The sequence below is a fragment of the Microtus pennsylvanicus genome, chromosome 14, assembly GCF_037038515.1.
Source record: "Microtus pennsylvanicus isolate mMicPen1 chromosome 14, mMicPen1.hap1, whole genome shotgun sequence".
Taxonomy (NCBI): domain Eukaryota; kingdom Metazoa; phylum Chordata; class Mammalia; order Rodentia; family Cricetidae; genus Microtus; species Microtus pennsylvanicus.
The window spans coordinates 73418729-73443794 of record NC_134592.1 but is presented as its reverse complement, the minus strand read 5'-3'; the positions used below and the strand labels follow the sequence as shown (position 1 = coordinate 73443794).

General features: G+C 49.4%; 1 protein-coding gene across 1 annotated transcript in view; it reads right to left on the bottom strand.

Annotated features, from left to right (window-relative positions):
* Cdhr3 (cadherin related family member 3) overlaps window positions 1–24833 on the bottom strand; it is a 60447-nt gene extending 35614 nt beyond the window's left edge. Inside the window, exons 1-8 of the mRNA XM_075948162.1 lie at window positions 24788–24833; window positions 22285–22287; window positions 18542–18741; window positions 14843–15008; window positions 13410–13507; window positions 5723–5817; window positions 4932–5036; window positions 2210–2358 (exon numbers count right to left, since the gene is read on the bottom strand). Coding sequence (XP_075804277.1) covers window positions 2210–2358; window positions 4932–5036; window positions 5723–5817; window positions 13410–13507; window positions 14843–15008; window positions 18542–18741; window positions 22285–22287; window positions 24788–24833 — 862 coding nt within the window. The remainder of the gene's footprint in view (window positions 1–2209; window positions 2359–4931; window positions 5037–5722; window positions 5818–13409; window positions 13508–14842; window positions 15009–18541; window positions 18742–22284; window positions 22288–24787) is intronic.
* Window positions 24834–25066: the final 233 nt, after the last annotated feature.

Sequence of the window (25066 nt, the reverse complement as noted above, 5' to 3'; positions counted from 1 at the left end):
TACTCCCCTGTTCTCTTTTCTTCTTCTCTTCCTTTCCTCAGTTTCATGCTTAGCTTGATTTGCTTTCATTTTTATTACTTGGAACCAGTTTTAATGTAAATACTCAAAAAAAGGGGGGGGCGAGAATTTAGCTCTGAGGCAGAGTGTCAGCCTGGCATGGAAAGCACCCTTGGTTCAATCCCCAACACTACTGTGTCTGCTGTGTGTGCGTGTGCGCGCATGCGTGTGTGCATGCGTGTGTGCGTGCTCGTAAAGGTTAACACCAGAGTGAACAGAATTTTCACCTAAGATCATCTATCACTACACTCTTAGCTCTGTGAGGTTGTCAATATCAAAAGCTTTCAGAAGTTTCCAGACATAGATCCCAGGTGCTGGCTTTGCATGCTCATCACCAGGCTCAGACTAGGTAAACTCAAAAGCTTATAGGGCCAGTGATACCTGGTCTGGGATAGTCTGATGCTGGTTTCCACAAAGGCATTATTTAAAGTGAAGTCCAAAGGTCTGATGTGGCCTGGATAAATGGAGATGGGTTTGTATAGTGGCTAAGAGAACAGACTCTAGAATCATCTGGCATGGACTTCCAAGTCCTTCTGTGAGCTGGGGCTCTTGGGAAAATTCACTGAACCTGTCTGTCTAGGTCTCCCTCAAGCCCTTGGTTTTCCTTTGTAAACCACGTCAGTGCGTTGGGTTGTGTAAGTGCCTGGGAAGGATACGTGCAGCTGCTCAGCATAACACCTAGTGAGGACAAAGTCTCAGTGAGGTGGCTGTTCCGGAGGAGAGGAAGCTCATGTTCTGCGCAAGGCTGCTGGTGCGGGAACACGAGCGCCAATGATCTACCAACTTTGTCCAGTGCACCGCCATTAGCCACATGAAGCTGTTTAACCCCCAAATGGGGCCAGTCTGGACTGAGATGTGCTCTAAGTATAAAATACGCAAGCTTCCAAACAAAATAATATAAACTATCTCAACTGCTTTTAAATATCAATCATGCTGTAATTACAATATTTTGGATTTAAAGAGTGATTTTATTTTATTATTTATTTATTTACTTGTTTATTTTTCAGTTTTTCAAGACAGGGCTTTTCTCTGTAGCTCTGGAGCCTGTCCTGGAACTTACTCTGTAGACGAGGCTGTTCCAGAACTCACAGAGATCTGACTGTCTTTACTTCCCGAGTGCTGGGATTGAAGGCGTGCGCCACCACTGTCTGGCTGTAATTTCATTTTTTAATGCAACTACTGAAGACATTGACATTACACATCTGCCTTCACTTTATTTCATACCACTCTGCATCCTTAGAAATGTGTGCACAGGGCAGGAGATCAAGCATCTTTATAGGCGCCTTCCAGGGAGTGATGGGGCTCACACAGAGCACCCTGAAATCTGAGGTAACAGGGGAAGCAGGGGGGCCTTTCTACCCTCATTCTGTCCTCCCCAAGAGAAAGCCATCAGGCCTTCACTCGAGAGATTTGCCCAGAGACTGGTAAGCGTCACCATCTAGAAGGGCAGAGACATCGAACACCAGCTTTAGACACTTGGTTCCCCAATCATAATTACTCCTTTACTTTCTCATCAAATGTTATAGAAATTCAGTTTCCAGACAGGACTAGTGGTTAATGTCTGTCACTCCAGTAAACAAGAAGCTTAAGCAGGAGGATTGCCCTGAGTTGGTTCATAGCAAATTATAGCTCAGACAGAGCTGCATACCAAGCCTTGCAGAAAAAAAAAAAAGGGCACTGTGCAGTGGTGGCACACACCTTTAAATCTCAGCACTAAGGCAGATCTCTGAGTTCAAGGCCAGCCTGGTCCACAGAGTGAGTTCTAGGACAGCCAGGGCTACACAGAGAAACCTCGTCTCAAAATAAACAAAAAAATATAAAATACATTTCCCTTGTATCCTTTAGTCTTCATTTCCACATAGATGGAGATATATAAATTCTATTTATAGGGATTTCAATCTTAATCTTAATGGCAGTGAAGAAAAAAAATTCACCCCCCCTCCATAAAGGTGACAGGTCACCCAGCTGTTCACAGTCAGCCCTGCTCAGGCGCCACGATCTTGGCTGGTTGCCTTTCATATATCCTTTCCCTGACAACGAAGGCTGAACCTGGAGAGAACGGGAGGCCAAGTGCAAGAGAGGAAGACAGCATTACCAACCACTCCAGCAGCTGCATTAGCCACTACGGGATAGGATGCTGTGGATGACTCACGCTGGTCTATGACAAAGTAGCTGCTGATGGTAGTGATGCTGTAGAGGAGGTGGCCAGGAACGCCCTCGTCATCAGGATCCTCTGCCGTGATGTTTGCCACGATGGTTCCTGGACGCACTTCCTCTGGGATGGAGTACTCTCTCCTCGGGCTGGAACAAAAACACTGCAGACGTGGCTAATTTGCAGGAGAAGGGGAGGGTGCGGACTGGGCTGTAGGTATTTTGGGGTGTGCTAAATATAGCACCGCATTGCTTGAGTAGCATCAACATGCAGAGAACACAGCGGCTGAAAGGAGGGTGACTGGCGTCTGTATTTCCAAAGATCAAATCCTTGCGGGTGCAGAGGCGTGCCAGGCTGCTGCTTCTGCGGCAATTCACACGGGCACAGCCACTGACTACCTGCCTGACGCCCTCTATCTGTAACACCCCCTCACATAAAGATACAGCCACCCAGTCAGCGTCTGGATCCTTTTAAAGAACCCATCCAGATGCGACGTCCAGGACCGCAGGTTTCCTCACTGCGCATGACTCCACCCTGGGGAATCCACCCTGTGGAACCTGCCAGAAGCCCAATGCTGCCTATTCTAGCATCTCCGATTTTTGTTTATTTCTTCTTCTTTTGCCCGCGGATACAACATTTCCACACCGAACGTGGGCATCTTTCCAGGTGGCGATCATCCCCAGGTTAGCTCTCTCAACTGAGGCGCCCCTGGCAGTCACACGGCCATGGCACTGTTCCCAAAGGGTTACTGTGTATAATAGAACTCCAAGGGCCCAACGTACCCACGTTTCTCAGACCCCCATGCGTTTGTAAAAGGCCAGTAGTGAGATCATTTCAGCGTGGCAGAGCCCTGTTTCCTAAGGTGCCATTTCCCCTTGTGGTCCCTCCTTGAAGCGAGACGTGGTCTCAGCTCTAAATGCTGCTCTCTCATGTCGAGGGCTCTGACCACTCTGCTGCCCCACCTCACCACTGCTATCCCACAAGATGGACCAGAGGAAGCAGACACAAGACAGAGCCTGGGGCTGAATTCAAGAGAAGCAGAAACAATCTGAACCCAGGCCTTCATCTTAGCGTACCCCATGGGCTATTCCCCAAGACCTGGGCTCAAACAGCATCTATGGGGGGTGGTCTCCCACCACGAACCCCGTTGTTGGGGAGGAGTAAGCTTGTCTTGCCTAAGAAGTCACTCCAGTGTGCGGGCCTCCCTTCTGGTGTCCCACTGAGTGAGCCCTCGTGGCCTCTTTCTCACTTGCCATCTCCCTTCTCAGAGTGTGAGACACAAGTAGGCAGAGGAGACAGGGCCTTTCACCACGGAGGCTTGGCTGGCTGGCCAGTGAACCCCAGATTTCTCTGTCTCTGTCTCCCCAGCACTGGGGTTGTGAGTGTGCAAGCTTTTCTGCGTGGGTTCTAGGGATTGAACACAGTGAGCACTTTATGTACGGAACCTACTTTCCAGCCCTCTTAAAATACGTTTGCAAGTGCTCCACCTTACTTTTATGCTTGCGGTTGTTTCAAATATTTTCATTCTTACATATATAACATATATATAATATATAAATATGTAAATATATAGAAATAGATAAGTGCAAATATATGATTAATATATATAATACATAATATATTGTATGTAATAATAAATATTATATAAGTATATATGTATATGTGTATATATTGGTTATTTTTGAGACAGGGTTTCTCTATGTAGCCCTGGTTTTCCTGGAACTCACTCTGTAGACCAGGCTGACCTCAAACTGACAGAGATCTGCCTGCCTCTGTCTCCGGTGTGCTGGGATTAAAGGCATGCACCACCACTGCCCAGCTATTTTTAATAGTTTCAAAGGTCTATTTTATTATGCATATGTCTCTGTGTGTGTATGTAAACACGTGAGTGCAGGCGCCAGAGAAGGCTGGGAGAGAGTGTTCATCCCCTGGGACTGAAGTAATGGACCAATGTGAGCTGCCCAGGGAAGGTGCTGGGTACGGAGAAACAGAACTCTCGACCTCCGTAAGAGCAATACGTCCTCTTAACCGCTGCGCCACCTTCCCAGCTCTAGTTTTGCTTTCATTGGACAAAAGTTAACTGTACCCTGCCTTTGGGTTTGGAGAGTAGCTTGTGCTGTAATTTGTTCGCAGCCGTTGATGCTGCTGACCTCCGAGCACACGATGGCGCTGTTTCCCTGTGGCTGGGGCCTGTGCCCACTCAGGGTAGCAGAGAGCAAGGCGGCTCTGCCGGGCATCTGCCGCCTCTAATTCCCCTCTGACGTTCCTGAATCCCCACGTGCAGCAGGCCCCTGCTGTATGAAATGTGGCAGCCACTGCAAGATGTCTTTCTGGGCTCACCAAGCCAAGAAGAAACTGCTACGCCAGCGGCCTTATGATACCATTATGGGCTTCTAGGTTCTATTATTGACACTGGGCACGCTATTAACCGAGCCTTGTATTCATCTTCTGCGTTTGTACACGGACTCAGAGGGAGCACTGTGTTCAGCAGCTGCCTCTCTTTCCACCAAGCCCGCAGTCCCATGGTGCATGTGAATAAATGTGGGGGGTCAGGAGGTGTAGCGAGCAAAGGGGGAACAGGGGGCCAAGAGGCATGAAGGACCCCAGAGAGTTCTGTGTCTCGTCTCTCGTCTAGGCCAGAGCAAAGCACATCTCTAGGCCGTGCCTCAGACAGCTATGGCAGCAGACTCTCTGAGCCCTGTCCTCGGGCCCTCGGGCCTACCTGGTAAAGCGTGGGATCTCGTCGTTGATGTTCACAATGGTCACCCGGAGCGCTGTGGAGGCGGTCAGGTTCCCGCTGTCTCTCACTCCCACGAGAAGACTGAAGCTGTCAGGGGAACATTCCAAGTGCAAGAGACAGGCTTGCTGACACAGCCACAGAAGAAGCAAATGCAGTGGAAGGAGCGAGGCGAGCGGGGCCACCTCTCCAGCCGCCTGCTTCTTAGGCACCTTCAAAGGCTACCGGGCTGCCTTCCAGCTCTGGCCACGGGGCTCACTCCCTCATTCCTCAGTCTGGAGTCAAAGCCAGCCAAGTCATATTCTCCGCATTACAATGTCCCTGCAATGGACCTTTTCTACTCTCCAGGAATTGAGGCTCACATTTTAACTCATTCATTCAAGATGCTGGTTATGGAAGCCAGGGCCTCCCTACACTAGACAAGCACTCCACCACAGAGCCACACCCTATCCTTAACAACCATTCTAGTTCTCTTGGCTCGTCTAGCTGGGAGCCTCCCCTGGCTTTCCCAAGGCCTGTGGCTTCCACCTCAAAGCCTGACTTCTCGTCATACTTTCTGACTATCGGTGGTCCAGATGCTGCCCTCCTGACCCTATGCCCCCAGCTCTGGGCATGCCCTCCCCTACACCATGGTTTTGGCCCTGCTGAAGCTGAGGTCCTAGCCGCACCCCAGGCTGCGTGGGGACCCGCCACCTTGTGTTTGTGTCTGGCTATTCCCTTATTTTTCCTTGAGTTACACGCAGTCATTCTCCAGGGAAGGTAGTTGGAAAGGTTACCTCTTGTGTCCTGCTTCAAAGTCCAGTTCTGTGGTAGAGAAGAGGGTGCCGTCCGCAGACACCCTGAAGTTTTTTGAAGGAGAGATGAGGAAATACTGTAAAACAAGGGAAAGTCCGACGGTGTTTGTCAAGATGGCTTCCTTGCTTGGAGTATGGAGTCAAGGAAGCAAGAGAACAGAATGCAGAAGAAGGGCTGGAAACATGTTCTCATCCCCCCACTGCCAGTCACCCAGGGACCGCACCCATGACTCCATGCTTTGCCATCAGGAGGACGGAACGAGAAAGCACATTGTTAAACATGAAGGGCAACAAGAACATGGCTCATATCCCTTTACTGCAAAGGGCTCGTGGGTTAAAAGGTTTTACTCTTGCTTGCTAAGATGAGAGGTGGTGTATCCCCAAGGCCTTAGATGAGAGAGGATTAGTGGAGGGTTTGGAACCAGAACCACAGCCCCCAAAGCCTAGGATCAAAGACACACAGCCAATGTCTCCAACCAAAGACGTGGTTTGTGGCCACTGCAGAGTTGCTAGGGCTAGAGAAGAGTGGCCAGAAAATAGATTAGAGTCTCCTCTGGAGCCAATATAGAGTCTTTAAACAAAGTCTGAGAAGCGTTTACTTTCTGTTTGTTGTGCAATAATCTCTTTCTAGTTGTAGCGAATATACTTTTACACAAAAATTGGGGAAGACATAAAAACATTAAAAAGTGACTAACTGAAATCCACATGTGATTTCTCATCATTTGGATGGATTCATTCCTGGTCTTTCTGTGCAAACACACACTTTCTAAAATCTCAAAATGATGTGCTAATCCAATGGCAGTCCTGTGTTCTTATTTCCGTCGTGAGCGTTTCCTCATAGCCTTGTGTCTCCTGTCAACTGTTTAGCTTCTGAGTCCAGAAGAGATCAAGTGTGGTCGGTGTGAGTTGCCCACAGATCCATGCTGTCACACAGATCGACCAGCCTTGTTAGCTAACGACAGCGCAGTATTTTAGACGTGGGGTTTACTTAACAACAACCTCTTAGTGTTCATTTATGGGTCTCCTGCCCAGTTTTAAGAGGAGACAGTTGGGAAATGCCTGTGAGCTCTCCTCTATGACCTTCTCTCAGGACTACATCCGCTGTCCCTTATAGACACACCTTTGCAAGCCCCTGCCATAGCTCCAGTTCTTTGCCTGAGCAGCAACAGGTTGGGTCGTAAGCTACCCACACGCAGAGCAATCCTGTGTCTTTGGGCTGAGTCCTCCCTGCAGGAAGTTCTCCCGTATCAGTAACCAGAGGCTCAAGCTGGGCGCAATAGAAGAACAAGGTTTTAGGGACTCGTGGAGACCTTTACTATAAGCACCAGAGCCAGGGGCTCTCTGTGTGCGTCTTGTAAGGCTCTGGGAGACAAATCTACTTATCTGGTTCTAAGCAGAGGGAATCTTGGGATACAGCCATGGCAAATCGACTCTGAGGGAACAGAGTGTTGCAGATGAGGGATTCCAAGAGAGGTCAATAGGGGCAACGATAGGAACCAAAATCTCTCAGACACAGTTGGGATATAAAAGTCACACACTGGGATTGTAAATTATGTTTGAGATTCTGGAAGAGGCCTTCTGGATTTGACTCCTGGCTCCAACATTCCCTGTAAGTTTGTGCAGGATAACAGCACCAGAGCCTGCATGAAGGAAACTTCAGGATGTCTGTCTTAGTCCCTGTTCTATTGCTGTGAAGAGACACCATGACCAAGTCAAGTCATCATGTGTGCAAGGCCCTGAGTTTAATTTCCAGCTCTGTAGCACCTTAAAAAAAATGGAGTAAGCTCTGTAACAGAAGCTGCCTCATGTGGGCATTCAGAGAGTCTTTGTTAAGTATCCAAAGACTTCCAATCTCTCTCTGACAAGAGACCAACCAACGATCCCTTCTCTGGAAAATCCTAAACAAGCGGAGTACCGTGTTCTGTGCCTGTAATCCCCTCACTTGTGAGGTAGAGCCGGGGGCATGGCCACAGATTCCAGGGTATCCTGCAGTACAAAATGAGACCCTATCTCAAAAAGTCAGTCATGGTAGCCTCAAAAGTCTTAAAACAACAATATCGGGCCAAACATTTTGTGAGTCTGTTTAAGCAGCAATGGTATATTTGGCAGTGAGATCTTGAGTTCAGCCTACGGTCTCAGTAACTGCTGTAGGAAAGAAAAAGCCAAAGAAACAGCAACAGATAGAACTGGTTTGGGGAGCAAACACTGAGGGCGTGAGAATTGTCTTCATTTCCATTACACTGCTTTCCTGGAATCCGATCTTTACATATATGTGAACATACGTACAATTGGTGCTAAGCTAATTTCTTCCCCTTCCATCTCCTGGCTTTGTTCATGCACAGGCAGATTTGTTCTCAGAAAAGAGATAATATCCGTAGACTGGAAACATTGTGTCAGGTGGCCCCTTGCCGGCGACTCAGTAAGGCTTTCTCTAAAACCTGGCATCCTCGCCTCCTTTTTAAAGGCTTGTTTCATCAAAGCTCTCCCCTGATATTCATTCTTGGAAAACAGAAACTAAATAGAATGAAAAGGCACCGCAGCCCCCTCTGCCCCAGTCCTGGCTGAGAAAAGTCCTGAGTCATCAGATCAATTCAGCTAACGAATGCTCCTTAGACAAGCTCTCTGCTTTCCTCTGGGAACGTCCCTTCCCACCTCCCACAGTTCTGTTTGAGGGCTCCCGGTGGTTCCTGTTTGCCCTTGGTCACAAAAGCTTCCTTTTGGAAGACACGGGGCCCATCCTTCCTCCCATTCACTCTGCAGAGTGTTTTTCGTATAGGCAGAGGGAAGATGAAGTGGCCCAGTTTGCAGGAATGTCAGCTCCCTGGGGGCCAGCAACCTCCCCTCGGCTTCTTTCTACAATATGGCAGAAGCTGGCAATATAACCTTGGTGTCTTCCGCAGCCATTCCTAGCTATCCTACAAAAATCAATGTGAATTCAGCCTTCTGTCCTAGAGAACAGGGCATCCATCCCACAGGGAGCCAGTTTCCAGAGGGAAGTGAGAACCCACTTTTTCCCAAGTCCAGGGTGCCCAAAGATATTCCAAGCCTGAATTCATGACCTTGTAGCCTCACCCAGAGGAGAAGCACACAGACCAGAATCTCCCATTCAGGCTATGGTGGTTAGAAGTACAATGCAGTATGTCAGTTAGATTTCTCTGTTTAAGCTGAATCTTTTGAAACAAACAAACATTCCTACCAATTCCTCTTTCTCTTTCTTCCTATGCTACTCCCATCCAGCCCTTGGGGTGGTAGGTGGTGGTGTCGGGGAGGGAGGGAGAAGGAAGAAAGCCTTGACAGAAGGAAAAAGACCAATAAAAAGCTGCTTACTATAGCCTACCCTGGCTTCTGCCTGTGTGGAAGAGCTAAGTGTGTATGGCATCACTTAAATGTTTTGAAGAGACATGGACAAGTTTGTGTATTGGGAGTTCTGTAGCCGTTGTTTTTAGAGACAGCGTTTCACATATCCCAGGCTGGCCTCCAACCTTTCTTGGCATCCTAAGAATTGAACCCAGGGCTTTGTGTACGTTAGGCAAACACCTTAACCAAGGGAGCTGCATCCCCAGCGCACACAGCTGATTTTACTAATGTCCACCTCACTGCTGAAGCTGCAGCTCCGATTGTTGTCCCTTCTGTGGTAGGAATGCCGCAGGCATCTGAGTTCTGTCTCTGTGATCCAGGCTCTGCCAGTCTTACGGGCGATGATCTCCGTCCATTGGAGGGTCTGCCCAGAAAAAGCGTGGTTGATTCCTGAGGGCTTTTCCTTCTGTGAGCCTCATGAAAAGACCTGGGGTAGAATGCCTTTGGCTGTGACTTCAAGGGGTGATTCCGAAGTGCACATACAGGACGTGTTGAAGGGGAGCATGTGGTGGGAAAACTGTCAGGAAGGAAAGGGTAGAGCACGTAGCAGAACTTCTGGAACAGGGAAGAAAGTCCCGGGTACCCAGTGCAGTTCCCAAGCAAAGCTTTAGTTCCTTTTCTCAATCAGAAGCAAAGGGCTGCTACAGGACCAGGAAGTTCTAGCCAGAACTAGATGATGGGACACGCCTGTGTTGTGTGACAGAACTTTCCCGGGGGAGGTGTGGTACATGCCTGCGCACTCCAGATAGGGAATCCCCAACAGGCCAAAGCATGGGTACCCCCAAAGTCCAACTCGGTGAGCCCAGGGGTTGTTTGGGGGTTATGAGCGAGGGGTTACTGATAGCAGCAGAAAAGACTCGAAGACAACTGCATCACCAAAGCCCACCCCAGGGGAGGTGACAGCTCACAGAAGCCAGGGACTACGGAGCCTACAGGCAGTTCAAGGCCTCGAGAGTCTAGTCCTCTTCCAGGCAGCTGGGCTTGTCTCTAGGCTTTGCACTTCCGTTTGTCTGTCTTCTTGACATGGCTCACTCCAGAGTCTTCCCTGCAGTTCTGGTTCCTTCCGTCTGAGAGGGACTCTCGGCTTTTACTGCTTACTCTGTCAGGGACGGACCTAAATCTGGTAGGTTTCAGGGACTTCCTGGCCCTATAAGGAGCCTCCAGCAGAATGGAAGGCTTCGATGGCCAAGGAGACTATTACACAGCTGCCTGTAATCCCAGCATTCAAAAGGTTGAGGCAGAACAACTAGATTTCAGGAGACCAACCTGGGTTACATAACAAGACCCAGTCTGAAAGGGGCTGAGGCTGTACCTCCGCGACAGAATGCTTGCTGGAGTGTGTGAAGACCTCAGTTCCAATGACTGGGGTGGGGATGGCAAAGGCAGGGAACATTGAGGGGCCAGCAAGATGGTTCAGCACTGAGCAGGTAATGGTGCCTTCCACACGACATACAACGACAAAGAAGCCTGGCAATCTGGGTTTGATCCCCTGACAGGGAGAAAGTGCCCATTCCATAAAGTTGTTCTCCAACCTTCACACACATACTCCCCACACACTAACAGTAAACAAGAAAACAAACAAACAAAATATGCTGTCTATCCATGACCTTCATCATGTCCATTTGGCATAGAGGATTCCTAGAATAAAGGAACGGCTAGACTCCTCCCACCGTCATAAGCAGGAAGATATAAGTCAGGATGTTCTGATGTTCTCCTAGCAGTGAGGTTATTGCCCTTTTAATTTAATCCTTCATCTGCCCTGGTGAGGACAAAGCACACTTCATTTAATGCAAAAGGCCTTCCTTAATGGAAAGGTCTGAGAAAACCCTCTGATGGAGGGGTTGTACACTAGATCACTTTGCCTCCAGCTGCAAAATCTATAAGTATCCTCAGAGTCTCCAAGGAGCCTCAGCTGCAGCCAAGGGGCTGTTGGCAAGGAGCGGATGGAGGAGGCGTGGGAATGGGGTCTCTCACAAGCCTTCTTCAGCAGGTGGGAAAAAAGTGGAGTGGGTACCAGAAGAAAGCTCCCAGGGACAGCATCTTTCCTTTCGTGTGCAGCCTCTGGATCCCAGCTACCTGTGTCCTCATCAGAATCCAGGAAGAACCCCTGGGAATCTAACTATATCAAGATATGAGCCTGGGCACCCCACCAGCCATCACCCTGTGTCACCGTCACCACTGAGCACCTGAAATGGGGCTGGTCTAATGGGTGAGCCCAGGAGTAAAGCATATACCATGTTTTAAGATCGTGGGGAAAGTGAATAATTATCTCATATGTCATTTGATGGTATGTTATACATATTGAATTGAGCTATATTATAACTACGCTAACTTAGAGAGAAAGGACAGAAGGACAGGCCTGAATAGAGGAATTGACAGAGGAGTTACATCAGGAAGCACGGCTTTCAGTGTGTGTGTGTGTGTGTGTGTGTGTGTGTGTGTGTGTGTATGTGCCCGCGCGCGCGCACATGAGTGTGTGTGTGGTGGGGAGCATGAGTACGGGAGGTTACAGTAAGCAGCATGGCAGGGCCTTGCAGGAGAGGAGTGTCCTCCCTTCAAGTTCCAAAGAATAGTTTCCTTAGGAGAGACATTTGCTGTGTTTAGTGTGACAAGAATCCTGGAGGAAAGAACCTTCGAATCCATATAACAAAGTGACCTTTCTGAGCCATGGGTTTCTAGGGAACGGTGGGAAGTTCCCCTTGTCACTTAGCCTATATTCCGGGAGGCAGGTACTGGTTCAGTCCTGGACAGCGGAGGGGATGGGAGGGGCTCTGCTGCAGCACTGCAGGTTCCTGCCGGTTCTTTGTCCTAAGGGACGGACTGCAGGGCTGTGTGACCTGATTTCTGCGACGGAGAGGTCTGTGATCTAACAGTGATTAACGCCACCTGACTTCGTGAAAACACTGGGAAACACATATGCAGCATTGATCTCCAGTTGCACAGGGCAGTACTGTAATGGACAAGCGTGATTGAAACAACATACAATTTGGTGCTGATCAAGTTTCTTTTAAAAGGACCCAATGAAAGAGCAAAGGTCGCAGCTTCTGGAGGCATCCCTGTTTACACAGTCTGTGGTGTGCTATCACTTCCTGAAGGGTCACTCGTCCCCCAGAGCATGCGGCTCTGGCAGACCTTGCTCCCCACTGTCCCCCCTCGCTCCCGCCTGGCTGAAAACCATTAGATCCATTCCTAAAGCTAGCCACCAAGGTCTGCTCCTTATTTTGCCACTTAATTCTCCTGAAAGGCTGACTACCAAAGCTCAGCAATCAAAAACCCCATTTGGTTCACCTGATGAACATGCCCAAATAAAATTAAGCACCTTACCCTAAATACGGGGTTTCCCCCTTTACCTTTATAAGCTGCCATTTGCCTATGGGCTATGTCTGTCTCCTCTCTCTCCAGGACAAACACCCCTTCCCCCTTTCTCTTGCCCCCTTCCTCTTCTCCCTGTCCCCTCCTTTACCATCGCATCCTAGCCCATTCTAACACAGACCTCCCTTCTCATCCTCTTAAAAATCCCACCTGCGTGGTCATTAGCTGCCGTTTCCTGCCAGTGTTGCTGACAGCCCGACTGCCCCATTTCAGAGCGCTCTTCTCTAGAGGGCGGGGTTGGCAGCTGGGCACCTGTGCTTTTGGTAAACCTTCCTGTTTTCCTCCAGGCTGGTCCAGGCAGCTGCAGGGCAAATTCAGCCTCAGCAAAGCAAAACAAGGCACCCTTTCCAGGAACGGCTAACAGGCTTCACCTGGGGTTGCTGGGACCAAAAGACCCAGTTCCAAGAGGGAAGGATTTTAAGTGGGAGCAAGGAGCTCTCAGCCTTCTCAGACTAGATGGGGAGGCAACAGTCTCCCCAGTCCCTGTCTGCACCGAAAATCCCTGAGACTTGATTTTCCCTTGAAAAGGAAAACGTCTTTGTTGCAAGCTCGGCTGTCTCTTAGGAAGGACGTCACTGTCTGGTTTGGGGGTATACCTTTTGTGCTCGTGTTCAAAATAGCAGGATGACTTTGCATCATCTTGAAAGGGAATGCTGCCAGCTCAGCCTGGCCTGGGCCGGGTGGCTTCACATGCAGCCTCTCACATGACCTCCCCTGCCCGTGCCAACCGCTCTCCTGCTGTGGCTGTCACTCAGGAAGCACAGGAGCTCAACAGGGTGGAGAGTTTGTCCCAGATCACAAAGAGCCATGCACAGAGCCCTGGCTGGACCTTGGAAGTGGCAGTACATCCCGGTGCTGACTCCGCTACCCACCTGACAGGCTTGGCCGTCAGGCTCCTGCCCCAAAGCTGGTGTGCACAGGAGCAGCTTAGGGTACTTACGCTGAGGGGTATGTTCTGGCTTGTGTCCTCTGGGTCAAAGGCCTCCACCTGGTAGATGAATCCAGGATTTGTTCTTTCTATTACATAGAGGTTTAAACCTGTTCCAAGTCAAAGGGAATAAGAGTGTCTCATCAGATAGGGAACTCCAACCCCAGGCCTTCCAGACACTGTAACTAAAGGGAACCAATGAAGCATCATGGGACAGAGATCAGCCAAGATAAGACCCAGGGAGAGACGGCCTGAGCCAAGCTGTTGGAGATTACACAATGCTAGGTGTCCTCCACTGGGAGGTGACCCGGACTGTTGTTAGCGGGAAAGAGGACCAGGATGAGAGGGAAGCTGGGAGTCACTCTAGTGCCTCCAGTGTGATTGATAGTTACATTCAGATCCATCTTTTTATGTTAAAGTGAACCTGTGAAACACACATGGACACCAGCAGAAGGCAACGGGTATGAAGACAAGGGTGGGATACAGGTGAGGACACAGAGAAGGGTGGGGTGAGGGGTGAGGACACAGAGGAGGATGGGTTGGAGGGTAAAGAGTTTGGTTTGAGAGGATTGCTAAGATAAGAAGCCCTTCAGATGCCAAGAGACATTGGGTAAACAGATGATGTCTGAGCTGTGAGTAATGGACTTGGGGTTCTCGTTGTTCTGAGAGCTCACTGCACACAGCCAGCACCTTGGGGTGATCTGATGGGAAATTCACTATTTCCATCTTCTTTATTTTTATTGTTATTAGGTTTTTGATCCGTGTCTGTGTGTGTCATGTGTTTGTGAGCTCACCACAGCGTGTGTGTGAAGATCAGGAACAGCTCTGCTGATCAGCTCTTCTTCCACTTCGAGGTCTGTGCTGTGTATGGAAACAGGCTGCCGGGCCTGCATAGTGAGGGGCTCTCCCTGTTCAGCCAAACCATCACCCCTTGTCTCCTTTTCTGTGATGTTGGTGATTGAACTCATGGCGTGATGCGTGTGATAAGCGTTCTACCGCCAAGCTATGTCCCCAGATTTCCATCCTTAGGGCATCTCCATTGTCTCCCAGGCAGGCCCAGAGCTTATCGTGCCCAGAGAGTCCATGATGTACAAGAAGACAGCTGGGCAATGGCTGCAGAAAGGTGGCAAACTGTGGTGGGCTGAGCCAGGATCAGCTAAAAGGTTTCATTTTGAGGTGCCTGCATTCAGCATTCTTCCCAGGACTCAGAGAGAGAGAGAGAGAGAGAGAGAGAGAGAGAGAGAGAGAGAGAGAGAGAGAGAGAGAGAGAAGCACAGACACAAGGCTCTAAAAGCTGCTGGATGTTGTGACTGTGTGTGTTGGGGAAGAAATTTTATTTTTCCCTGCTTGTTAGGCAGCTGCCTTTTCTGAGGAAACCGCTACTTGCTCTGCTTGACTCTGTCCGGCAGGGTCCTCTCTGATGCCACTGTCTGGGTATGTCTCACCTTGCGCCAAGTTGCCTTGAAACTGAGGTGGTTCGTTCACATCTGTCACCTGGACGGTCAGGACCTGCAAGTCTGTGACACCGGCATCATCCTTCACATAAATCTGCAAATCGAATACTTTGGGTCCTGTTTCAAAGTCTAGTTGTTCCTTCCCACTGGTGACAACCTGAAACAGAATATGAGACTCTCAGCGTGAAAACGAAAAGCCTGTGTTTGTATGCAAGGGGCTCTGAGTAGGAAGGGAGCCACCTGCTCCTGGTGACCATCCTCACTTTCAGAGGGGCCCACTCCTCTGACAGGGCAGCCTTAGTCCTTCCGACATAAGCCCCAGAAGGCGCTCCTGTGGGTGATGCTGCTTTTCTTAGGAAAGAAAACTCTTCTGGAGACATTCTGGTGCAATGAACTGGAGAGGGAAAATCTCGGAACTTTAAAACCTACCACACTTAGCACTAGACTGTAGACAGGCCCCTAGCTACCCTGGACACAACTCCTACAAGCCCAGGGGCATCACTGTGGTTTAATTGTCCCCTAAAATGTCCCCGTTGGAAAGGAATGACTGGTGTTGCATCAAGCTGGTGTGAGCTAACCGGTTAGAGGCGGTGGGTGGTGAACATTCTCAATGCTTTATCGCGAGAGTGGGTTACAGAGCCAAGCTGCTTTTCTTGTTTAACCACCCCACTCTCTCCCTTGTCCCCTCACCATGGTGTGTTGACCACGCTCTTCTGCAGCTAGAGGGCCCTGGTCAGATACCAGCATCTTGACTTTGGACTCCCGGTCTCCAGAACAGGAAAAAATCACTTTCTTTATAAGTTACCCCGTCTACGGCATGCTGCTACAGGAGGAGATGTCAGAGTGAGCCGACTTCCAAGATTAACCTCTTTCTTTCCTGTCCTCTCCACCTCCATCTTCCCTCCCCCTCTCCTCTCTGTCCCCATCTCTCGTTTTGTTCACATTACTGGAGATTGAACCCAGAACCTCACTCACACTAGGCTACTCCTGTACCAGCACACTCTAACCCTAGCTGAAGGACGGTCTTCCAGAGTTTTGGCAGCTGATACCGGGACAATTGCATCCTGTGATGAAAGTACTCGGCTCTGGTCCTTGGCTCTGCTGAACTTCGGTGTGCCTCAGGGGAGTTGCTTTCCCTTCTGCTTTTGTTCCCACGTGATTATAACTCAGGGAGCCATCCCTGTGCTAGGCGAGCAGCTGACACTTTGTAGCAGAGGTGAGGACCAGGAGGGAGAGGACTTTGTTGAAGGCTGTCTCTGTTTAGAGAGGGCTGCATGGAGGAGGTGGCGCATATCAGGTTTGACCTTGTGAGATCTAGACCGGTTATAAGAAGAGGTGGTAGCCACAGGTGTGAATGTGGGAGACAGGACAGGTGAGGGTAGAAGGGGAAGAGGTCGTCTGACGTCTTCAGAGAGCCCGTCTGTGTATCGTTAATCAGAGCTGAGCCATCTGTTCTGTCTATGGATGAGGAGGCAGAATAGCACACCATAAGCAGGGACTGTGAGCCAATTGACTGACTTCAAAGCTCAGTTTCCTGTTAAGTGGTTTTCCATGCCTCAGTTTCCCCATCTGTGACATGAAGATAACAATAACACCTGCTTCACAAGACCACTGAGAAGCTTGAGTGAGCTGATTTGGGGGTTGTGATCAACACCATCCGGCAGTAAGAACCTTGTGCAAAGGTTGACTTGACCCCTGGGTAGCAGAAACGGGTGGGGAGCACGCATCCAGCTGGCCTGTAGACAATCCAGTCCTCCTCCTTTATCCACCAGTTCCTGCTCAGCCTGGCGCCTCCTCTGCATCCTGTTAGACTGATCTTTTCCTTCCACATCACCTACTGCCGCTTCCCTCTCCTTGGGAACTAGCTGGGGCACTCCATAGGAAGCAAGTACCCATCTTGGAACCAAGGGATCATGCGGCTGCTAACACAAATGGAAAAACTGTCTGGTCTCACCAGCATTTACAAATGCTTATGGATCTACCTCTTGCTGAGCTGTTTTTGGTATTTTACTTGTCACGGCAGCTGTAGGTTGGTGAACATCGCTCCACGCTCCACTTCATGTATTCAGGGAAGGGAACTGTGTGGGAGTGGGGAGCTTCAGTTGGGCTGCAGAACTCTGGAGTGAAACAATAAGTTTGACTCCGTGCATGTGGCCATTGGCTTCATCCTGAACGAAGCTGAGCAGAGTTTGGGGTCCATAGCGCCCGGAACAGTTAACAGGAAAAGAGCAGCGTCAGACTAAGGCCTGGGAGGCTAGAGAGGCAGGCACGGTCTCCACAGGACCTTGGAGAGCTCCTGGGCTGCTGCTGCTCGGCCCTACGTGTGGTTCCTCCCCTGCCTGGGTGGCTCAGAGCGGTCCTTAGAGTCACAATCCCCACACCCCGGGGGGCCATGACTCTCTGCTTGGCAGTAGTGGGTTCTAATCGTGAATTAATAGCTCAATAAATATGTGGTTTTTGTTTTATTAAATAAGACGACCTGGTCTCCAGTTACAACTCAGGTACATATTAGCTGTGCAAGCTAGGGCCAAGCACTCAGCCTCTCTGTGCTTCATTTTCCTTATCTGTGGACAAAGACAATGTTAAAGCTACAACCACAAACTAGGGCCAGGCACTCAGTCTCTCTGTGCTTTATTTTCCTTATCTGTGGACAAAGACAATGTTAAAGCTACAACCACGGTACCTTGATGACTTCAAGGGCAGGAGTGTGTGAGTCAACTTCAGTGGCGTCCGGAGTGTGGGATGCAGTCTGTGAGTGTAAGCGTTGGCAGGGCTTAGGGGAGCAGACTGGCAACCAAGAGCAGGCCAGACGTCGAGAATACATAGGCAGGGGCGCTGAGTCTTGGAGCCAGCGTCTGGTACTGGGAACTATGGTGGGGTGATGGGGTGAGATTGCTGAACCCACCCCTGAGTAGAGAGACGCTGGGCTCTGGCCACAGGGCCTGGGTTCTACAAGGCAGCTGTGGGCCCCTGATTTCCTGCTTCTCTGAAACTCCCCTAGGGATGCAGGATGAGCTACATTTAGGAATACTGGTGAACACCTCATGGAAACAACTGAGTCTGGATCAGGCAGGCCTGATCCCAGTGTGTGTGTCTCACAGGGACCCCAGGGACCCACAGTGGAGCTGACTCTACCTTCAGGAGGCTGGAGAGGAGAATTCTGAAGGCCAGCAAGTCCAGACCCTGGATCCTAAAGATGTCTTCAGGGTTGGCTCTCCCTAGGGGGAAGTGAGAACTTTGGGAAAGACTCAAATGGCAGACTAGACAAGAGAGCAACCGTGGCATGACCCTCGAGTCTGTGAGCAAACACGCACATTGCGGCTCTAGACACTGAGACTTCTGCTTACACATGGGGGTGTGTCTTTCATATTAGAAATACTTGTTCTTTCAGAATGTCCCCTAAAAAGTCACAGCATCACAGCAGAGTAGACTCCCTAGGTTCAAGGTCACCAGAACCCAAAATGTCAAGATTCACCTCCCTTCCAAAGAAAAGGGTCAGCCCGTGCACTCTACCACCCACTAAAACATGAGGCCAGAATGTGTCACTTTGTGACTGCTGAAGAAGGGAAGGAAAGGCCAAAGCACAGCCGGTCTGGGATCCCTTGGCAGAAGGGAACTGAGAGCAGTGGTGGAGGAAAGGGTTTCTGGAATTGCTTTGCAGATGGGGAGCAAGAGCCAGAGGCTGCTCACCTCGAAGTCAGTCCCCGATAGTCTGTTCACCCTGAAGGCCTCAGTGAAGGGGCTTGGGTTGACGACCATGGGAAATCCTGGCATCACAGGCGACAACGACACTGATAAATTCACAGAAAACTCATGCACCAAAGTCGCAGGTGGCGCATTCTCTGCCACGGTGCTAGTGGCGGGCAGGTGGATCAGGTGCAGGGCCTCCCCTGCAGGTTTAAACAGAGACAAGGAGACATAAACACACAGCTGTGGCTTTCATTTCGTGGCAACAAAGGGAACTGGTCATCCCCAAGACCGAATGCTTTCCAGGCACTGCAAAGCAAAAATGTGAAGTCTTCTGGGAGCCAAGGAGACAGCCAGAACAAGCAGCCATGAAATCCGCTGCCACGGGGGAACAAAGGCTCCGGTTCTCCCGCCTCCCTCCCAGCCTTGTGAAAAGCCAGGAAAGGAAACACTTAAAGGCCTTAGCGTGGTGATGACATCACCCTCTCTCTTGCAGGCCTTAGCACGGTGATGATGCCTTCTCTCTTGCAGGGGCCCAGAAGATTCAGGAAGTTTGTTTTCCTTCTTGGGACAATGTTGGATTTATGAGGTCATGTGAGAATTGAGTATGCGTGACTGGAGAATCATGGGGGATTTCTCCTCAGCCATTACCAATGTCAAGGGCAATCGATGGTTTGTTGCTGGAGGCTGTTCTGGGGCTTCCTGTGGACGATCAGTCAGTGTGATTAATACTGATTTCAGAGGAGAAAATGAGAGAGTCAGGAGGGCACATGGATCACTTTGGACTTCACCAGAGATATGGAATTTTATCATTTAAGGGGGCACATACTTCACCCAGAAAAGACTAGGGACATTCTAAGGTCCCCATGATACCGTGACAAACTTGACCACTACAGAGGCTGTATTATCTCATATTTTTATAATCTTGCTAACTATAGTGAGCTGTGGCGGTGTGATGGTTTGCATAGGAATGGCCCCCATAGACTCGTATTTGAATGCTTGGCCCATAGGGAGTGGCACTATTAGGAGGTGTGGCCTTGTTGGAGGAAGTGTGTCACTGTGGAGGTGGGCTTTGTGGTCTCAGATATGCTCAAGCTAGGCCTAGTGTGGCAGTCTACTTCCTGTAAGAGGTCCCCTGTCCTTCTGGTGACCTCTTCTCAGAATAAGGTCACGTGCCAAGATCATGCAAATGAAATAAAAAGCTTGGAAGCATTCACAGGAGATACCGACAATAAAGGTAGCCGTGGTACAATGTCAGTGCCCCATTCCCCAGATCCCCTGCCAACAGAGAAGTAGTCACCATGGTAGCAATTGCAATAATCCAGTGGTCAGGGTCTGCGTGGTACATTAGTGAGATGCAGTGCTCAGAGTATTAACCCTCATCCCTCAGGTCCCTCAGGTAAGGCTGATGGATCTCCCAAGGCACCCAGCTCAACGTGATGTGCCCAGAGGTGACCAGCCAAGCTGTAGCAAAAAGGTCAGAGGCTCAAAGCTAACCCTTCTCCCCAAGACACCTCATTTCCATCCTGAGGCTGACCTTCCAGAAGGTTCTTTTGGAGTCTGGCGAGCAGGAAAGACGCTTTAATGGACTTTGACTTTCACATGTGTCTTAATAAGAATCAAATTAGATTTGCTGGCATCTAACACATGGACAAAGAAGAGGCAGGTGAAGATGGATTGGCAGACACAGAGCCGGCCGCAGCATCTTGACACATGGAACGCTTGTTTTCCATGAATCATAGCCTTTCTGGGAATAGGCTTCTGGAGCCTCCTCCTGAGATCTAGTGTTGAGACAGTTAAAGCCTTCCTCGCTTCAGTTACTGACAGGAAGCTGACCACCCTGGGCCCCCAACACCATGTGGTAGTACATGACCAGTTTCTTTAAAGTATAGCTCTGATTCTGAGACTCAGTCTGCCCTCACCTGAAACTATCAGCAAATACTCCTGCAGGGACAGTAAGATGGGATCCATGGGTAAAGATGCCGGCCATGCAGGCCTGACGACCTGAGCTCAATCCCCAGAACCCACGCCGAGGTGGGAGGTGAGACCTGGCATGTGGAGGTCAGAGGACCACTTTGCAGAGTAAGCTCTCTAGTGTCCTGAGCATTCTGGGACACACCCCCACCACATGTGCGCGAATGACAAACACACAAGCGAGTTGTTCTTCATCTTCTCCATCAGTCACAAAGGGCGGGGGAAAACTGCTCTGTGGAACAGAGACCTGAAACAGGAAACCTTTGGCTTCACTCCTGCGTAACCCTGTGACTGAACTGGACCCCGGTCTTCTGTGAGACTCCAGTGTCAACTCTGTTGTGGTGCTGGAGCTACCTAAATGACTGCTAATCACCCCCGAGAGCCTAATGACAAGATCTACAATGCTACAGTTTGTTTCAGGGGGGAAATGCTATAGAGCAAAACCACAAAGGAGATGCATCACACTGAAGACTGCCTCTTTTCCAGCAGAGATTTAAACCCAGCTGATGAGATCAGGGACCTTTCTCAAGACCCCCATGATTGCCTCTGTCTGGTGCTCATGGAAAAACTTTGGTCCAGCAGCCTGGTGCTGTTTTATGTTCACATCAGATTCTGGACTCCAAGGAAGTCCCTTACTCCCCAGCACTATGCTGTGGGGTAGCACAAATGCTAGTTTCCTAGAGAAGGCTTCTAAAAGTATAAACAGCTTCCACACACCTCGGGTTCAAGAAGGCCCTCTGCTGGGTCCTTCATTTTCTGGCTGGTGAAGAACATGTGGTCCTTGGGTGTTTGTGAAGAGCAAAGACTTTGGTCTCAACTCTTCCCCGTGGATACAGTCAAGCCAAGCGCTTGTCTCATTTCCGCTTTCTGGGGATTTCCTTTGTGAGCCAGTGTCAGAATGTCACGTGATCGCTTCCCAAACAGAAACTTTCACTTTCCCTCATCTTGGTTGGAGAATGGGAGGAGGCTGTGTCAAGCACAGACGTGAGGTAGGTAGGAGATATGAGCTCCACATTTGCTGACGGTTCACCAGTAAACGTGAAAGACACAGATGCACGTGCAGCGGACTCCGAAGAGATGACGAGCAACTCAATTCAGTACACAGTGAATGCCTTTGTGATCGTGGAGACCCACAGGGCGCTAAGAGATATGTGAAACCTGACAGGGATAAGCTGACATTGTAGCTGCAGAGACAGGACAGATCCTTAGAGCATGTTGAGCACGTGGGCATTGTGCTGAGCCTTTGGCACGGACAACACACAGAGGCAAGGGCCATTCCAGGGTCTGTGAAGAACCAGAGCAAAAAGGAGAGACCTGGGGGTGTCAGGGCCTAACAGGGGCCTTGTAGAAACCTAGGACTTGAGACCTAGAAGAGGAGGCTGTTTGGCTTCTTTGAGGCTGTGTTCATATTCCTCTGTGCTGAAGGTGGTGCGCAATGTTTGCTTTCACACCCAGAATCCCCCAGGCCTCTGCAGTTCTGGGGTGACCCAGAGTCTCAGACTCAGACAAAAAGATGAGACATAAACAGACCACATCATAGAAGTCCATCAAAAAGCTAGGACTTGGCCGAGGTGGGAAACAAGTGTTTGGTGTGTAGTCTGTTAGGCCAGAGAGATTTCCGTAGGCAATCCCAAGGACCCAAGTTCTTGCAAACAGTGCGACCTGTTTATCCCACACACCTGCTGACAGCGTTCCAAGTGACAGGGCTTGAACAGAAGCTGCTCTTCGAATCCCACGTAACCTCACTCCTCCCTAGTGACAATAAATGTCACCACCTCTCAACATAAACAGTTATAGCTCAGAAACTTGTATTTCTGGGGAACCTTCAAATGTTTACCTCAAGTAAGCACCTGGACCGTTCATGGCCTACTTTAACTCTGTAGGTCTGCTCTCCACGGGCTAAAGCCTCAGGGGGAAGCGGGCTCAATATGAGGAAGCCCAGTGATTTTTTTTATTAGCAGATAAAAGAAGAAAACCAAATGTTCATTTTTATGGATCTTGGAAAAGCATTTTGATTTAAAAATCCATTTTGATTTAGAACTAATAATCCAGATAAAACCATCTCCTAAATGGAGAAAACATTTCTGCCTGACACCAAAAGCCAGCTAGCATCCTGCCTTGGGGTACAGAAGCAGGAGCGAGCACTCTTCTCATTAGCTGTAAATGGTCAGCAAGGACAGGCTGGCAGTTCGGTAAGAGAAAGAAATGGCACACGGAGCCATCGGAGCAGAGGGCTCCCCATGTTCACTGTCTTTGCTCCCGCAAGTGCATTCGAATCCAAGGGAAAACCGTTAGACAGATGGTGAGATAAAGCACTAACCGGCATCCACACATTGTATGACAGTCAGCTAAAAGAGAAGATTTTATTTACAAATGTAAAGAAAAAAAATAGCTACCCACAAATACTGAGATCTGAATGTAAATACCCACATAAAGGAAGCTAACCTACCCGTGAGTGAAGCAAAGAAATATTTGAGCAGATGTCAGAACTCTGGTTAGGGGACGCAGGCACAAATCGTCACACTACCCTTGCTAAGCATTTCCGTTCCAGGTCCTTCTCTCACTGTTTCACGTACATAACTCATCAAAGTTGCAAATTATCCCTAAGTTAACGTGAGCAAATTCCATTTATCATGCATCTACTACTTACTCAGAATATAATATTTAATTTAAAAGTCTTAATTTCAATAACCCAAACTGAAAGTATTCTTTAAAAATGATAAAAGACTCTGTGAGAGTTTGAAGCTAGCCTGGTCTATAAGAGCTAGTTCCCGGACAGGCACCAAAGCTACAGAGAAACCTTGTCACAAAAAATCCAAAAAAAAAAAAAAAAAAAAGATACAAGCTTCGTGGGGCCTGGAGGGATGGCTTAGGGGTTGGGAGCACTTGCTGCTCTTCTGGGGGACCTGGGTTCAATTCCCAGCACCTAATATGGCAGCTCATGGCTGTCTGTAGCTCCAGTTCCAGGGAACCTGACACCCTCACACAATACCAACACACATAAAAATAAATACATCTGTCTCCTTTCATCGCCTGATGAAGGTTAATATTCAGGAGGATGCCTATATGTTTTTCTTTGGGTTCACCTTCTTATTTAGCTTCTCTAGGATCACGAATTATAGGCTCAATGTCCTTTATTTATGGCTAGAAACCAAATATGAGTGAGTACATCCCATGTTCCTCTTTTCGGGTCTGGCTTACCTCACTCAGGATAGTGTTTTCTATTTCCATCCATTTGCATGCAAAATTCAAGAAGTCATTGTTTTTTTACTGCTGAGTAGTACTCTAATATGTGTATATATTCCATACTTTCTTCATCCATTCTTCCAAAGGGCATCTAGGTTGTTACTGGCTTTGTGGGAGCCTAGGCAGTTTGGATGCTCACCTTACTAGACCTGGATGGAGGTGGGTGGTCCTTGGACTTCCCACAGAGCAGGGAATCCTGATTGCTCTTTGGGCTGACGAGGGAGGAGGACTTGATTGGGGGAGGGGGAGGAAAATGGGAGGCGGTGGCGGGGAGGAGGCAGAAATCTTTAATTAATAAATAAATAAAAATAAATAAATAAAAAATAAAATAAAATAAATACATCTTTAAAAAATAATAACCCAAGATTCTTGAAGCTCTTGAATGGGGAAGAGAGAATATAGGAAGTGTCAGGTACAGTCTTGGGCCTATCAAGACTAGCCTTTGCTCCTGGGGAGACAGTTGCCCCTCCATATCTGTTTCCGGGAAGAATGACTTGCCAAGTCAATGCCTTGAAGGAAAACTGTCACAAAAACTGACTTGATGTCCAGACACAGCTGGGCTCTGAGAAGCCCTTCCCAACCTTAGTTCTCAGAGAGACTCCTTGCTCAGGCCAGACACAACAGAGTGAGGCTTGGACAAGCCTGGGTTCTGCTGCGGTTCTCTAACTGCACCCCAGGGTGCAGGCCACTCCAAACCAGCTGCTGCTAAGTGCATCCACTCCAGGACCCCTGGCCCCAGGGTGCAGGCCACCCCAAGCCAGCTGCTTCTAAGTGTATCCACTCCAGGACCCCTGGCCCCATGGAGCAGGCCACCCCAAACCAGCTACCTCTAAGCACATCTGCTCCAGGACTCCTGGCCCCAAGATGCTGGCCACCCCAAAGCGCCTGCCTGTTACTCCTCATAGCCGAGAAACCCTCACAGGAGTGCAGCCTCACAGTGGCCAAGCCATCTTTGGGGGTATCCTCACGAAATGGTGTCCAGCAACGCAAGCAGGCCAAGCAAGGCTTCAGAGTGCACAGAGCTCCTACCTGAGGTGACTCCCAGGACAGCAAGGACAATAACTGCCCCCTGCATACTGGATGGGTCCCTGTGTGTGTGGCTGTCCAGGATCTTCATCCAGCTTTCTAACCCACTTCTATTCCAGACACCACAATCTTCCTTCCCCTCAGGACTTGGTTGCCAGGCAGAGAGTCAAACAGGCCTTGGTGGTAACCAAAGGAGACGCTAAACACTGTTGTCTGTTGTTCTTTGATGACCTACGTGTGTGATAACCTGCTGTCCCACTAGCCTAAGGTCTGTCCCCAAAG